This window comes from Coregonus clupeaformis, chromosome 10 (assembly GCF_020615455.1).
Source record: "Coregonus clupeaformis isolate EN_2021a chromosome 10, ASM2061545v1, whole genome shotgun sequence".
Lineage (NCBI taxonomy): Eukaryota > Metazoa > Chordata > Actinopteri > Salmoniformes > Salmonidae > Coregonus > Coregonus clupeaformis.
The window spans coordinates 53,552,565-53,567,720 of NC_059201.1; the positions used below are offsets into that span (position 1 = coordinate 53,552,565).

Consider the following 15,156-nt stretch of genomic DNA (forward strand, 5'->3'; position numbering starts at 1 on the left):
AAAAATTTAAAATCTTTGAGGATGACACAAGTTTGAAAACATATTTCCATTGTGGTCCTAAATGGTTAAAAATTTAACAAACATAAACATGGTAGGCTAGGCTACACAGTAGACCAAGCTGACTAGGCATACTTGGGTTATACGTATTACACAGAACAAAACAGGATAGGATGACATTGTCATAGGTTGGAGCAAGACTCCCTCAGTAGATCCGCGATCTCAGGCTCCTAAACTGATGATGATGACCCCCGTGTATGTTGACTTGATGGAAATGGAAAACTGCTGTTTTTCTTGCAGTCTATTGAAAGGTAATAGAAAGGCAGAGTGTTTTATTGCAATTTTCATTTGCGAAAACAAGTGACAGAATTGTCCACAAGCATCCGAACAATAAGTTTTAAATACCAGTGCAATAAAAGCATTGTTCAGTCATGTCATAAGCTCTGCTATGGTAACTGGAGGATTACTATGCTAAACTTTTCAATACCGACATTAGCATCAGTCTGTTGTTTCAATCAGATTGCAAGAGTGTAAAAAATTACCCCATCCCTTCTAAATATACTTAGAATACTAGATACATTAATAGAAAGTTACTCAAGTAAAAGTCTCCCAGTAAAATACTACTTGAGTAAAAGTCTAAAAGTATTTGGTTCTAAATATACTTAAGTGTCAAAAGTAAATGTAATTACTAAAATATACTTAAGTATCAAAAGTAAAAGTATAAATCATTTCAAATTCCTTCTATTCTATCCTATTCTATCCCATATTCTATTCTATCCCATAGGATGGCGCACAATTGGCCCAGCGTCATCCGGGTTTGGCCGGTGTAGGCCGTCATTGTAAATAAGAATTTGTTCTTAACTGACTTGCCTAGTTAAATAAAGGTAAAATAACAAATGTCTTGTTTTTAAAATGTATGGCTAGCCAGGGGCACACTCCAACACTCAGACATAATTTACAAAAGATGCATTTGTGTTTAGTGAGTCCACCAGATCAGAGGCAGAAGGGATGATCATGTGTTGTCTTGATAAGTGTGTGAATTGGACCATTTTCCTGTCCTGCTAAGCATTGAAAATGTAACGAGTACTTTTGGGTGTCAGGTAAAATGTATGGAGTAAAAAGTACATTATTTTCTTTAGGAATGTAGTGAAGTAAAAGTTGTCAAAAATATAAATAGTAAAGTAAAGTACAGATACCCCAAAAAAATACTTAAGTAGTCCTTTAAAGTATTGTACACCACTGCTTAGAATATAACACTTGGATAGATTTACTCAACATTGGGTTGCTGAGCTAACAATGTGCACTCTTTGATACCCGGGGGAGTCGATTCTCCTGCTAAGGATGTTGCAGCATTCTTCACTGTTGTGTACCCTACAAAAGAAGAAGCAGATAAGTTCCTAGATCTAACTGCATTTCAGATCACGTTGAAAATAACATTTCTATTTGTACTGCATAATAATAGACTGGAGTTTAAGATGTACCTTTTCAAACAGAGCTCCCTGTCTATTTGCTCCAGTGATTTCCCTTTGGTCTCTGGTAACATGAAGTAGAAGAACACCACCGCTCCCACTCCAATCAGCCCATACGAAAGGAATGTTCCAGACAAACCAATCACATCTGGTGACGAAACATAATCAACTTAATTGCCAGGTAGATTATTTGTATCTAAAGATACTGCACTACATTCTAGGTTGAGTGCCATTGAAGGAGTATAGTTCAATCTTTGAAGACTAAACCAGTTCCTGTCTGATACATCTTCCCATGCTCGTACTACCAACACATACAGTGCATTTGGGAAGTATTCAGACCCCTTGACTTTTTCCACATTTTGTTACGTTACAGCCTTATTCTAAAATGGATTAAATTGTTTTGTTTTTTTCTCATCAATCTACACACAATACCTCATAATGACAAAGCAAAAACTGTTTTTTAGAAAGTTGCAAATGTATTCAAAAGAAAAAAACGGAAATATCACACTTACATAAGTATTCAGACCCTTTACTCAGTACTTTGTTGAAGCACCTTTGGCAGCGATTACAGCCTCGAGCCTTCTTAGGTATGATGCTACAAGCTTGGCACACCTGTATTTGGGGAGTTTCTCCCATTCTTCTCTGCAGATCCTATCAAGCTCTGTCAGGTTGGATGGGGAGCGTTGCTGCACAGCTATTTTCAGGTCTCTCCAGAGATGTTCGATCGGGTTCACGTCTGGGCTCTGGCTGGGCCACTCAAGGACATTCAGAGACTTGTCCCGAAGCCACTCTTGTGTTGTCTTGGCTGTGTGCTTAGGGTCGTTGTCCTGTTGGAAGGTGAACCTTCGCCCCAGTTTGAGGTCTTGAGCGCTCTGGAGCAGGTTTTCATCAAGGATCTCTCTGTACTTTGCTTCGTTCATCTTTCCCTCGATCCTGACTAGTCTCCCAGTCCCTGCCGCTGAAAAACATCCCCACAGCATTATGCTGCCACCACCATGCTTCACCGTAGGGATGGTGCCAGGTTTCCTCCAGATGTGACACTTGGCATTCAGGCCAAAGAGTTCAATTTTGGTTTCATCAGACCAGAGAATCTTGTTACTCATGGTCTGAGAGTCCGTTAGGTGCCTTTTGGCAAACTCCAAGCGGGCTGTCATGTGCCTTTTACTGAGGAGTGGCTTCTGTCTGGCCACTCTACCATAAAGTCCTGATTGGTGGGGTGCTGCAGAGATGGTTGTCCTTCGGGTAGGTTCTCCCATCTCCACAGAGGAACTCCTCCGCTTTCTCAGTTTGGCCGGGCGACCAGCTCTAGGAAGAGTCTTGGTGATTCCAAACTTCTTCCATTTAAGAATGATAGAGGCCACTGTCTTCTTGGGAACCTTCAATGCCGCAGAAGTTTTTTGGTACCCTTCCCCAGATCTGTGCTCGACACAATCCTGTCTCGGAGCTCTATGGACAATTCCTTCGACCTCATGGCTTGGTTTTTGCTCTGACATGCACTGTCAAATCAAATTATTTCAAATCAAATTGTATTTGTCACATGCGCCGAATACAACAGGTGTAGACCTTACAGTGAAATGCTTACAGCGGGACCTTATATAGACAGGTGAGTGCCTTTCCAAATCATGTCCAATCAATTGAATTTACCACAGGTGGACTCCAATCAAATTGTAGAAACATCTCAAGAATGATCAATGGAAACAGGATGCACCTGAGCTCAATTTCAAGTCTCATAGCAAAGGGTCTGAATACTTATGTAAATAAATGTGCAACAATTTCTATAAACCTGTTTTCGCTTTGCCATTATGGGGTATTGTGTGTAGATTGATGAGGAAACATTTTTATTTAATCAATTTTAGAATAAGGCTGTAACAAAAAGTCAAGGGGTCTGAATACTTTCAGAATGCACTGTAACAAACCAGACTTGATTGAATGTGAATTCATAGAGGTAGATGCTTACTGATGACATTCAAGAAGGAGAATGTGACAATTAAGTTGGCAGCCCAGTTGAAGCAGTTAGTGAAGGCAAACGCTCTCCCTCTGACCGCAGCAGGGAATATTTCACTCAAAATGAGCCAGGTCACTATGCAACAGAAAATTCACAAACATTCATCTCTAGTCATTCACAAGACAACGCCATATGATTGTCAAAAGCAAGTTCTAGCTAACCTTAACAATAATCTTGTGGCCCCACATTTCAATAATTTGCCAGAAATACGATAATTATGAATCATCCCAGGAGAAAGTACTTACTTGGTCCAAATCCAACTGAGTATGCACTGACGACTGCCATCATACAGAGTAAAATGATCCAGTTCACCACTCCATTGTGGACAGCTGGAGAAGGCACTGGCATCAACGTACCTAAGGATATCACATCATCGTACACAATATCCCTTACTTCGGTCCAATCGTGACGTCCATGGCGTTGACTGACAGAAATGTCAAAGCTTGATTGATTGTCCAGCGTTAGCTGTGTTAGGGGTGTGCTGTTTTTGACATAATCCCCAGCACTACAGGGTGTCTTGGTGTTGACCACTGAACGCCCGCTCAAAAGTCCTATGGTGATCAAACACACGGACATTACCATACATCCACCAATGAGCAGAGGCCTCCTGCCAACCCTATCGGCAAACACCATGGAGACCAAGGTGGCGATCACCTTGACTACCCCCAAGCCCAAGGACGCCAGCAATGCCGAGGCGTTGCTCTCGAAGCCCACTGAATGAAAGATGGTTGAGGAGTAGAAGAGCACATTGGGCTGACCTGTGAACTGTTGAAAGATCACCAAGCCCAGGGCAATGATAGTCCTGGTCCTCATGTTGTCCTTCTGTTGAAAGAGGTTCAGAAAGCTGTACTGTGGTTTATCGAGTCTGTTGGAAACATGTGCCGAATTCTCCACTTTGTGATTCTCAATGGAGTGAATAAGGCCTCTTTGGCTTTGAGCGCCTGCAGCAGGTGCTCCGGCACTGGACGGGAGGAACCAAATGGAGACAAACTGAGCCAAAGTAGGCACGATGGCTAACGCAAACATATACTTCCATCCCTGCCTGGCATCGGACAGGATATAGTTTATGGCGTAAGCTCCCAGGATGCCCACGGTGATACCAACTTCATACAGAGTCACCAAAAAACCCCTGTGCTTGGGAGTGACCATCTCCGACACGAAGATACAGCAGGCCATGGAGGAGATGCACATGGCGAAGCCCACCGTGATTCTGCCCACCACCAGTGCCAAGTAAGAGTTGCTGACCAGAACCAAACTCCCGGCCAGGATGAGGACGTTGCTGAGGAGGATGGAGTTCCTTCGGCCATAGCGGTCGATCAGCCACCCACCGACCAGGGAGGCCAGTAAGGCCCCGATCAGAAGGGCACTGACCACAGCCTCCTGCTGGACACAAGTCAGCCGGAACTCGGCCTGGAGCTGGAGGAGAGCCCCGGAGATAATCCCCAGCTCGTAGCCAAAGACCAGGCCACCAAGCGTGGACACCACACTGGAGAGGGCCAGGGTGGAGCAACCTAGGGAAGAAGATAGAGGTTTGGATTATATGAGTATAAAATTCATTATGTGAGTTTGGAATCATTTCGTTAACATTTGAATGATCCTTGGATGATGTGATACAATTGATAATGGTTTCCACAGAAGGTAAAAATAACAGGGTGCAACACTATGTAATAATTTGTGTCTATTTTTATATTATGTGTGACTATATGGAGGAAATTTAGTAAAGCAGCTAAAAAAAATGGGCTTATCATACATATTCTGTGTCCCATTGAAGAAACATGAACTATTCAAATGTATGTTCATGTTTGGAGAAAGGACATTCATCATTTATTATATTCTTCATGTCCAGGTGTATATGTTGTATATGCAATATCTATTTCTGATTAATCTAGCAAAACTCCAGGATAATGGTTGCAAACCCTACAAAGCATCTTCAATGATGCTGTTTTTTTTTTTTTTTTTTTTTACAGCTCTGCATATGCATAAGTATTGCATACATGTACTGTTAGGCCTACTGTACATCAACAATATTTTTGAGTTGTTAGTGGTTGTCTATTTAGGCAAAAATTGTTTTATGTATTTTCTATGCCACATGGTTTTACTCCATGAAGGGGTTTTACCAATGATTTATATATACATCATTGGGTTTTACGCACATCCAATGAAATAACAGGAGCTGGACAGTAGAACGATCAAAATACATCGGGGGAAAAATGGGTAATTTGGTTTTAGTTCCCATAGGGTCAATGTGCTAATATTTCACCTAGAATTTACAATTAGTGGTCCCATAAGTTATTTTGTGTAATTTCATAACAGCTTGCCTTGATGTTGTAAGATAATTAGGTTGAAATAATCAAAATAACTTACCCATTATTTTGAGTTGATATTCCTTCAACTAAAAATACACTTCAATTGAAGCAAGGCTTAGTCCATGTTTACATTTCTCGACTCTAAAACAGAAGCAAAAAGAATCCATGAAACATAAAAAATTATGTTTATAAATTGAGAAATAAAACGCTTATGAGCTCGCGCTCCCAAAAGGCGACGTCCTGCGGCTCATGAATAAGACACGGAGCGCAAAAGAGGCGGCACAGCTCTGTAGTCATGACAACTCCCCTGTTGATGCCGCTGATTTCATTAGACAAGACCACTTGAGATTGCCTCAACAAAATGCACTCTGGCGGTTAATCATTGCTCCTTTTCTCTGTTTGGAAAAAGCACCTTATGCATTGGTAGCAAATTGAATATTCCTTGCAAATAGGCTGCAGAGGAAACATGACACTGCATTGATGAATTTAACGAATTTAATTTAATGTCTTTTCAAAATACTGCAGCAGCGTTGTTTCAATTAGAATAATGGTAATACATTGATTACAAGGCATTTTAATCTATTATATTCCATCTATTCTATTTCATGTACAGTATAATAATATTATATTCCATTCCATTCCATTCTATTCTACTCTGTCACCATTCAAACACCACACAGTTTTCTTGCATGCTCAAAACAAACATAGGCCTATGGTTCATACTAATCGGCTATATGGAAAATAAGAAATACATTGAAGGTACAAAACACATATGATATTCCCACTATTTTGCATGTTGCCATTATTGACGCGCTTATCACTAAAACACCAGTATGTTTTTATCTTTATCATATCAGAAGTGTAAAATTGATTCTTGCTTGATTGTACATTTTTGGACGGTAGGCAAAAAACGACTATGGAATACCGTTATTCAATGTTCGCATATTAATAGGCTAAAGCACAGAGACAGGCTAGACTGTAGCTTACATACACTACCCTTACCAACATTGCGTGAAAGTTTAAATCAAAGAAGAAACTACGAGTTCAACAAAGTTTAAGATTTCCCATCCGGAGGATAGACTCTCAAAGGCAAGTATCCCGTTAAACTTGTGACTGCAGAGAACGCGCTCGAGTGCACTCATTTATGTAAGGCAATGACTAAGACGCTTTTGTCAAAAATTTTTGGAGTATATTTGCTTACCATGTTGTTACAATGTTTCTGGTGAAGATGCATTTGGTTAAATTCGGAGCAACACAATGTATGACTTTACATCAGGAAGTTGAAGCTACGTGGCAAGAGAAAAGCGTCTCAAATTTCAAGTCTCAAATTGCAAGACTCCTTTTCAAACTTTTGACACCAGGGGCCGACATCTCGACAACATTTCAAAAAATTTCCAAGGAATTCGAATTCTAAATGAAACTTTCCCCATGCTTCACTTAGTGAAACTATCGTGGGAAAATAGTAGGTCCATACCATAGGCCTAGCAAAACATTTGACTCATAAATCGATTAAGCCCATATGAATGACAACACGTATGGAAAAACGTAATGTGTGATAGTTATTTTACAAAATAAATAATAAACCTCGCAGTAGGATATAATTTGCCGTTGTGAATTATTCCTACAGATGTGATAGTGATAACATCTGTGACCTGGCTGAATCTCCAGTGTTCTTAAATTTCGAAATATTATCCCTGTCAGTTTTACGCCGAAACTCAGGGTGGCAGCACTTTTAAATACATGCAATTGTCGCACCTGTCTGCAAGAGGAAAAAAAGCAGCGATTTGTTGACATGGCTGTTGAGGCGAACAGCGTGGCCCTCCTGCAGTTTCTAAAGAAAATAGAACTGATAAAACAGGGTGCAGAAGCTCGTGTATATCGGGGGCCGTTTTTGGGCAGGCCGACCATTGTTAAAGAAAGGTTTCCTAAATTGTATAGGCACCCGCTGCTGGATGAAAAACTCACACATCGCAGAACCGTGCAAGAGGTGCGCTCAATACTTCGCTGTCGAAAAGCTGGTGAGTGACTGCTGGGGTTCTAATCATGGTTTCAAATCATGAAATAAATCGAAGTTGCAGAGCTGCACCTACCCCTGAGCTTTATTAGTGTCTAATATTTCTCTATCTCTCTCCCTCTCTAGGCATATCTGCACCAGTCATCTACTTTGTAGACTACACCTCCCACTGCATCTTTTTTGAAGACATTGTGGGCTCCATCACCGTCAGAGACCACATCGCCTCCACGCAGCTCTCCTCCACCCAGAAAAGCCCAGAGGAACGTCTGGACCAGCTCGCTAAGAAGATGGGTCAGATTCTGGCCAAAATGCATGACGAGGATGTCGTCCATGGAGACTTGACCACGTCCAACATGCTGCTGAAGGCTGGCGCTCAGAGTGGCGAGACGGAGCTGGTCCTCATTGACTTTGGCCTGAGCTACATATCGGCCTTGCCCGAGGACAAGGGAGTGGACATGTACGTGCTGGAGAAAGCTTTCCTGAGCACCCACCCCAACACAGATGTTCTATTCGAGAAGCTGCTGAAGGCCTACGCAGCCTCGTCCAAGAAGTCCCACGCCGTTATCAAAAAGCTTGACGAAGTTCGGTTGAGAGGGAGAAAGAGGTCGATGGTTGGTTAAAGGGAACCTATGAGATCGTTTGTGACAATGCATTTACAAGGACATGGCCCGTTTGGCACTGATTTGTTAAATGTTCTATTTGATATTTAGATGGAAGCATATAGGCATAGATAGTGGAGAGGCTGTCGGTGTGACAATGTTACTACAAATATTTGTTTTTGAAATAAAACACCCTTGGCTTTATTGGTTTGTCTTTTTTCTTAACATAATAATATACGCTATTTAGCAGACGCTTTCATCCAAAGTGACTCACAGTCATGCATTCTAAGTATGGGTGGTCCCCGGAATCCACTATTCTGGTGTTGCAAGCTCTATGCTCTACCAACTGAGCTACAGAGGACCACTTTACATTTTAGTCATTTAGCAGACGCTCTTATCCAGAGCGAATTACAGTTAGTGAGTGCATACATTTTTTTTTTTATATATATATTTTTTATACTGGCCCCCCGTGGGAATTGAACCCACAACCCTGGCGTTGCAAACTGGTTAATTCAATGTGATGAGAATCTAGAATGGGGTTCTTCATTCTGCCCCACACGACGTGCCCGCAGGCAATTTCTCAATCCCATTTCTATTGTGCCTTTCTGATGGCCCACAATCATATTTACTGTTATGTAAGGAAGGCCTTACTTGGGATATTTGATGAGCTTTCCTGTTTCAATTGGAGCTGGGAAATCACATGACTGAGATAGGCATGTAAATGTTTGCTTTCAGAATTTCTCTCCAGTCCTGCCACGGTAAAAATCCCAACCAAAGGTGAATCCCAATGAATAGCAGCTGGGATATTAACAATGTCATCCCAATTATGCTCATCCTTTTGGATTGTAAAGGTAAAGAGGAAAAACACTCAGTATTTTGATTGTCTTTGTATTTTCACCAGGGTTTTCTTAGAAGTATTGGGACAAAGGTCAGTCAGCCCTACAAGCAAACAACAGAACTTGTCTTGGCTACGAAACAAGTTCAGTTTTCAGTTTTTAATATTGTTGTATTACTAAATGTATGCGAAGACATCCTACAGTAGCTGTTTATGCTTTGCATGTTTTTTTATGGGGATATCTTAAAATACCTGCAAGATACATGCTGCAGTCTCACATGCAAGATAGAGAGGTCACTTTTCAAATACTGCAGCAAGGCACTTAAACTCCATCCCAAACTATCATTCCAATGCAGAAAGATATAACCCAAAGTGGTTTGTGTTTTGGACTTTGTAGGTGCAATGGCAGAGCCTACAAAGAAGTTAACCATCTTAGCTGGCACTGACGTTACCCTATACTGTCCTTTTATCAAGCTGGACCATGTACAGCTGAAGAAGATCACAGTTGAGTGGGGGATCATGGTGGATAAAGACACCATAAAGTGCCTGGTGTATACATTCCAGAATGAGACTGCTAAGGTTCATGGTGAAGGTTCTCAGGTGGACCAAATGGGGTTGCTTCAGGGCAATGTCTCCCTTCATCTGTTGAATGTGACCGTGGCTGACGAGGGACTCTACCACTGCAGAGTGATCATCGATCCCAACACGTGCAAATTCTCCTCTCAGCTGGAAGTGTTAGGTGCTGTCTGACAAGCTGTGTTTGCCCGTTCTTTTGTACATTTGATGACCATTAATAATTTGGACCAGTGACAAATAGCACCTCTATACACCTCTGCAATGTTATTGATATTGCTGTGAGAGTAAGTGGAATTGCTCAGAATAGGCCTACAGTATTATCCTAATTAGTGTGTCTTGCATATACAATAAATTTGTTTGGGTAAGGCTTTATCTTACATTCACAGTTGCCGTTAATGTGTGACATCACAGGATTCTACCTAGAGAAGCTGGCAGTGACCGGGTTGATCCAAAATGGCTCCCGGGAGCATAGCCTGCAGGGCCCTCTCACAATACATGTGTACCAGAATGGCTGTGTCCAATCCAGACGGCATCTACAGTGTGAGCAGTCAAATCAATGTCCAGGCTCCCCAGGGAGCGGAGGAGCCATTGACAGTGCATTCGGAAAGTATTCAGAACCCTTTACTTTTTCCACATTTCGTTACATGACAGCCTTATTCTAAAATGGATTACATTGTTTTTTCCCCCCCTCATCAATCTATACACAATACCCCATAATTACAAAGCAAAAACTGGTTTTTAGAAATGTTAGCAAATGTATTTAAAAAATAAAAATAAAGATCACATTTACATAAGTATTCAGACCCTTTACTCAGTAATTGTTGAAGCACCTTTGGCAGCAATTACAGCCTTGAGTCTTCTAGGGTATGACGCTACAAGCTTGGCACACCTGTATTTGGGGAGTTTCTCCCATTCTTCTCTGCAGATCCTCTCAAGCTCTTGGATGGGGAGCGTTGCTGCACAGCTATTATCAGGTCTCTCCAGAGATGTTTGATCAGGTTCAAGTCCAGGCTCTGGCTGGGCCACTCAAGGACATTCAGAGACTTGTCCCGAAGCCACTCCTGCGTTGTCTTGGCTGTGTGCTTAGAGTCGTTGTCCTGTTGGAAGGTGAACCTTCGCCCCTGTCTGAGGTCCTGAGTGCTCTGGAGCAGGTTTTCATCAAGGATCTCTCTGTACTTTGCTCCGTTCATCTTTCCCTTGATCCTGACTAGTCTCCCAGTCCCTGCCGCTGAAAAACATCCCCACAGCATGATGCTGCCACCACCATGATTCACCGTAGGGATGGTGCCAGGTTTTCTCCAGACGTGACCCTTGGCATTCAGGCCAAAGAGTTCAATCTTAGTTTTATCAGACCAGATAATCTTGTTTCTCATGGTCTGAGCGTCCTTTAGGTGCTTTTTGGCAAACTCCAAGCGGGCTGTCATGAGCCTTTTAACTGTGGGACCTTATATAGACAGGTGTGTGCCTTTCCAAATTATATCCAATCAATTGAATTTACCACAGGTGGACTCCAATCAAGTTGTAGAAACATCTCAAGGATGATCAATGGAAACAGGATGCACCTGAGCTCAATTTTGTGTCTCATAAAAAAGGGTCTGAATACTTAAGTTATTTCTGTTTTTTATTTGTAATACATTTGCAAAAATGTCTAAATGTTTCTGCTTTGTCATTTTGGGGTATTGTGTGTAGATTGATGAAGAAGTGTTTTTCTTTCATCCATTTTAGAATAAGGCTGTAACGTAACAAAATGTGGAAAGAGTCAAGGGGTCTGAATACTTTCCGAATGCACTGTACACCTCTCACATCACACACAGGTCCCACCCTGATGGGAACTACAGCAAAAGCGTATTGTTGACCGTGTAAGATGGGAAGCCAACACACCACTCTCCTATGAGCTTTATTCTGGGATTAATGACAAATAGTGCATTTCGTCAGGTAATCAACATATGAAGAGTTTATTTCCAAAATGCTATATATCCACAATTCTTTCATATTTGTGTTTTTTCATCAGAAATTAATGCTTGCTTATGGGTACCTTTCTGTGTGTGTAAAATATGAATGTCCTCAGATTTTTTAGTAATAGATTTTAGATGTGTATTACAATTGGTTTGTTGCAAAACGCTATATATCCATTGTTTAGCTAGAATGGAATGTTCGTATGAGTCTAGCCTCATGCTATAGTGTTTGGTTAGAGTTAGGTCTCATCCCAAATGAAACCCTATTCTCCATAGTTCACCACTTTTGACCAGAGCCCAGATCTCATATTACTGTATTGATCATTTAAAAAATATTTTTCTAAATATCGATGTCACAAATGTAAAAAATCATACAATGTGATTTTCTGGATTTTTGTTTTAGATTCCGTCTCTCACAGTTGAAGTGTACCTATGATAAATATTACAGACCTCTACATGCTTTGTAAGTACGAAAACCTGCAAAATCGGCAGTGTATCAAATACTTGTTCTCCCCACTGTATCTCGTTTTGCCACAAAATATGATTGTTTGTCACTCTGAAATGAAACCATCTAGTGATAAGTTTCAGACAAATATATGTCTGTCATTCAACTCTTTCATAAGTTCTTTAAACAAAAAAAAGCTAAATATAGCGTTTTGGAATGAAACACTTCAATAAGCTTATATCTCCTCTCTCTCTCTCATCAGCTCCAAAAGAACCAATGTTGTAACACTGGTGGCAGTTACCAGTGTTAATATTGTTCTTCTCTGTCATTGGTGGTGTATTGGTCCTCTACAGGTATTTTCACACAGGTACGTTTACATCCAAGAAGTGATTAGTAGTAGGTTCAGGTTAGTTTGTGCTGGGGTGAAACAAAAGCCTGCACACTTTGCAGCATGGTGACTACCGATGTAAAAGAGTATGTGAAATGGTACAAGAAAACAGCCAATAGGGACTGTTCTGCAGTCTCTAACAGCCACTCCATGGTGCTGTTATGGAGCCACGAGGACCTGAGTGACCAGGCTGACATCCACTCTGAAGGCATGTACCACCCTGTCCATATGCCTGTCTGTCAGTGAGGACCAAGCTAAGTACCAGTGTGTTGTCCTGTACAGAGGCAGGAAGATCACCAGAGAGACCACTGTGAGTGTAAAAGGTAATGATATAATGGAATGGAATAATAATAAACATGTATAGGGGGAAGGGGAAACCTAGTCAGTTGCACAACGGAATGCATTCATCTGAAATGTGTCTTCTGCATTTAACCCAACCCCTCTGAATCAGAGAGGTGTGGGGGGCTAAGGTAATGGAACCAGTGCAGTCATGCTGAACTGTTCTGTGGTCAAAGTCAGTTAGTAGTCCAGGCTTGAAGTGGGCCTTGAGAGCAATATAAATGAGTTGACATATTAATATTCATATTGCTCCTCATCAATCGAGTAGAATTGAAGACACTGTCATTCTTAAAGCACAACCAACATTGGTAACAAAGTCCAGCCAACTGAATCTGTGGCATTATCTAGAAATGTGTCACTTTTGACTTAGAATTAACACACTCTTTTCACTTTCCCCAGTGGATCCATCATTCTTTCACATCTCCATCATCCCTCAGATCCCAAATGTGGAGAATTTGCTGGTGCTATGCTGTTGGGTCGAGAAGTTCTACCCGGACAAAGTCCATCTCGAGTGGTTGAGAAACGATGGGGAGCAGGTGTACAGCGTGTGGAGTAAAGTCGAGCTGACCATGGCTCAGGAGGACGAGAGGGCGGTCTACACGTGCCGCGTGTATCACTCCAGTTTCCCTGGGCCAGTATACTAAGACGTTCTTGATCATATCAACACACAAGGTAACTAAATAATCAGAGACATGATGGCCATTTTAGCTCCGGGTCACAAACTCGTTCGGCCCAGGGCCCACATTCTGGCACTCGGGACGCCAGTTTGAAACCCCTGTTTTAGTTACTTGCTTACATTTATCTTACAAATGTATTCTGCCAATCAGAGCTTGGCTATATGGTGGTAATTGTCATAAGGATGGAGTGTAGATGAAATACGAGTTAGTGGGCAAGTTTTCATCCTGGAAATTGAATTCTACATGTTTGGTTTTCATAACGTTGCTCATGAGAATGCATCAACAGAGACAAAATATAACTGATGGAGCTGATATTCAAGATAGCCTTAAGTTAGTTTCTTCTTATAACTTTTTAGCGCAAACGTAATGTGCATCATTTAGGGCTTATCATAGCAAAACGTTTTGCAACCTAAAAGTCCAGCTACTCCCTCCCTGTTTCTATAAACTATCTTCCATTTGGTGCCTAATGAATAGGACCCCCGTGTCTTCTTCAACAGGTACCCCTCTGAATGTGGTGTTCATCAAGTGTGAGCCACTACGCCCTCTGCCGGATGAGGATTGCACGCTCAACCTCTGCGTCCCGAACAAGTGTCGGTCAGCTGGTCTAAGGACGGACAGAAGGTCCCTGCTGGCCAGGTCTTCAACTCACCGCCCAGCCAGAACGTCAACGGCCTGTACTGTATGTGGAGCTTCCTCAAACTGAGTCCCACCACGGAGGACTATGTCTCAGAGTTCAGGTGCCGAGTGGTCCACAGTGCCCAGAAGGAACCGGAGGAGAGGGTGTTCACACTGTCAGATATCATAGGCACATAATAATAATAATTTGGTGGTTGCTGATATTTGTCCTATTTCACGCATGTACAAATGTGTATTATACCAATGTGTGAATCTGAAATGTTTTCCTGAGACACCCTCGGAGAGTGCCGACACAGCCCATAGGCCTAGTGTATACACAAGTTGTACAACTGACACGCTCAGGTTGTACAAAGCATTTGACACAATGGTTGTGATACAATAGTTGTGTGATGACTGCAAAAACATCAGTTGTATCACAACCATTGTGAAAATGCGTTGTACATTTGAACAGTGAGAGACAGAATAACAACAAAAAAATCCAGAAAAATGCATGTCACAAATGTTATAAATTGATTTGCATTTTAATGAGGGAAATAAGTATTTGACCCCCTCTCAATCAGAAAGATTTCTGGCTCCCAGGTGTCTTTTATACAGGTAACAAGCTGAGATTAGGAGCACACTCTTAAAGGGAGTGCTCCTAATCTCAGCTTGTTACCTGTATAAAAGACACCTGTCCACAGAAGCAATCAATCAATCAGACTCCAAACTCTCCACCATGGCCAAGACCAAAGAGCTCTCCAAGGATGTCAGGGACAAGATTGTAGACTACACAAGGCTGGAATGGGCTACAAGACCATCGCCAATCAGCTTGGTGAGAAGGTGACAACAGTTGGTGCGATTAACTACACAGGAGGATCTTGTCAATGATCTCAAGGCAGCTGGGACCATAGTCACCAAGAAAACAATTGGTAACAC

General features: G+C 41.7%; 2 protein-coding genes across 3 annotated transcripts; one reads left to right on the forward strand and one right to left on the reverse strand.

The window, feature by feature from the left end:
- Positions 1-10: 10 nt before the first annotated feature.
- slc2a10 (solute carrier family 2 member 10) lies at positions 11-7,102 on the reverse strand. 2 transcript variants are annotated; one of them, XM_041888732.2, is made up of 7 exons: positions 6,979-7,102; positions 5,836-5,918; positions 3,717-4,982; positions 3,424-3,546; positions 1,479-1,614; positions 1,312-1,368; positions 11-298 (listed from the first exon to the last, which is right to left on the reverse strand). In XM_041888732.2, exons 2-7 carry the CDS (start codon positions 5,837-5,839, stop codon positions 220-222), a joined length of 1,665 nt encoding a protein of 554 aa, XP_041744666.1. In that variant the 5' UTR covers positions 5,840-5,918; positions 6,979-7,102; the 3' UTR covers positions 11-219. The 2 variants fall into 2 exon arrangements, with proteins under 2 accessions (XP_041744666.1, XP_041744667.1); XM_041888733.2 differs by having other exon boundaries at positions 215-298; positions 1,273-1,368; positions 6,979-7,101.
- A 418-nt stretch (positions 7,103-7,520) lies between these two features.
- Positions 7,521-8,594, forward strand: tp53rk (TP53 regulating kinase). Its single transcript, XM_041889318.2, has 2 exons — positions 7,521-7,795; positions 7,918-8,594. Exons 1-2 carry the CDS (start codon positions 7,570-7,572, stop codon positions 8,409-8,411), a joined length of 720 nt encoding a protein of 239 aa, XP_041745252.1. The 5' UTR covers positions 7,521-7,569; the 3' UTR covers positions 8,412-8,594.
- The last annotated feature ends 6,562 nt before the right edge of the window (positions 8,595-15,156 follow it).

Excerpts from the sequence above, each read along its gene's own strand:
- tp53rk (XM_041889318.2), top strand. The coding sequence starts at position 7,570 with ATGGCTGTTGAGGCGAACAGCGTGGCCCTCCTGCAGTTTCTAAAGAAA. Across the intron at positions 7,796-7,917 it reads ACTTCGCTGTCGAAAAGCTG|GCATATCTGCACCAGTCATC; the intron begins GTGAGTGACTGC and ends CTCCCTCTCTAG.
- slc2a10 (XM_041888732.2), bottom strand. Across the intron at positions 1,369-1,478 it reads AGGGAGCTCTGTTTGAAAAG|GGTACACAACAGTGAAGAAT; the intron begins GTACATCTTAAA and ends CTTCTTTTGTAG. Across the intron at positions 299-1,311 it reads AGGAGAATCGACTCCCCCGG|ACTGCAAGAAAAACAGCAGT; the intron begins GTATCAAAGAGT and ends ACCTTTCAATAG.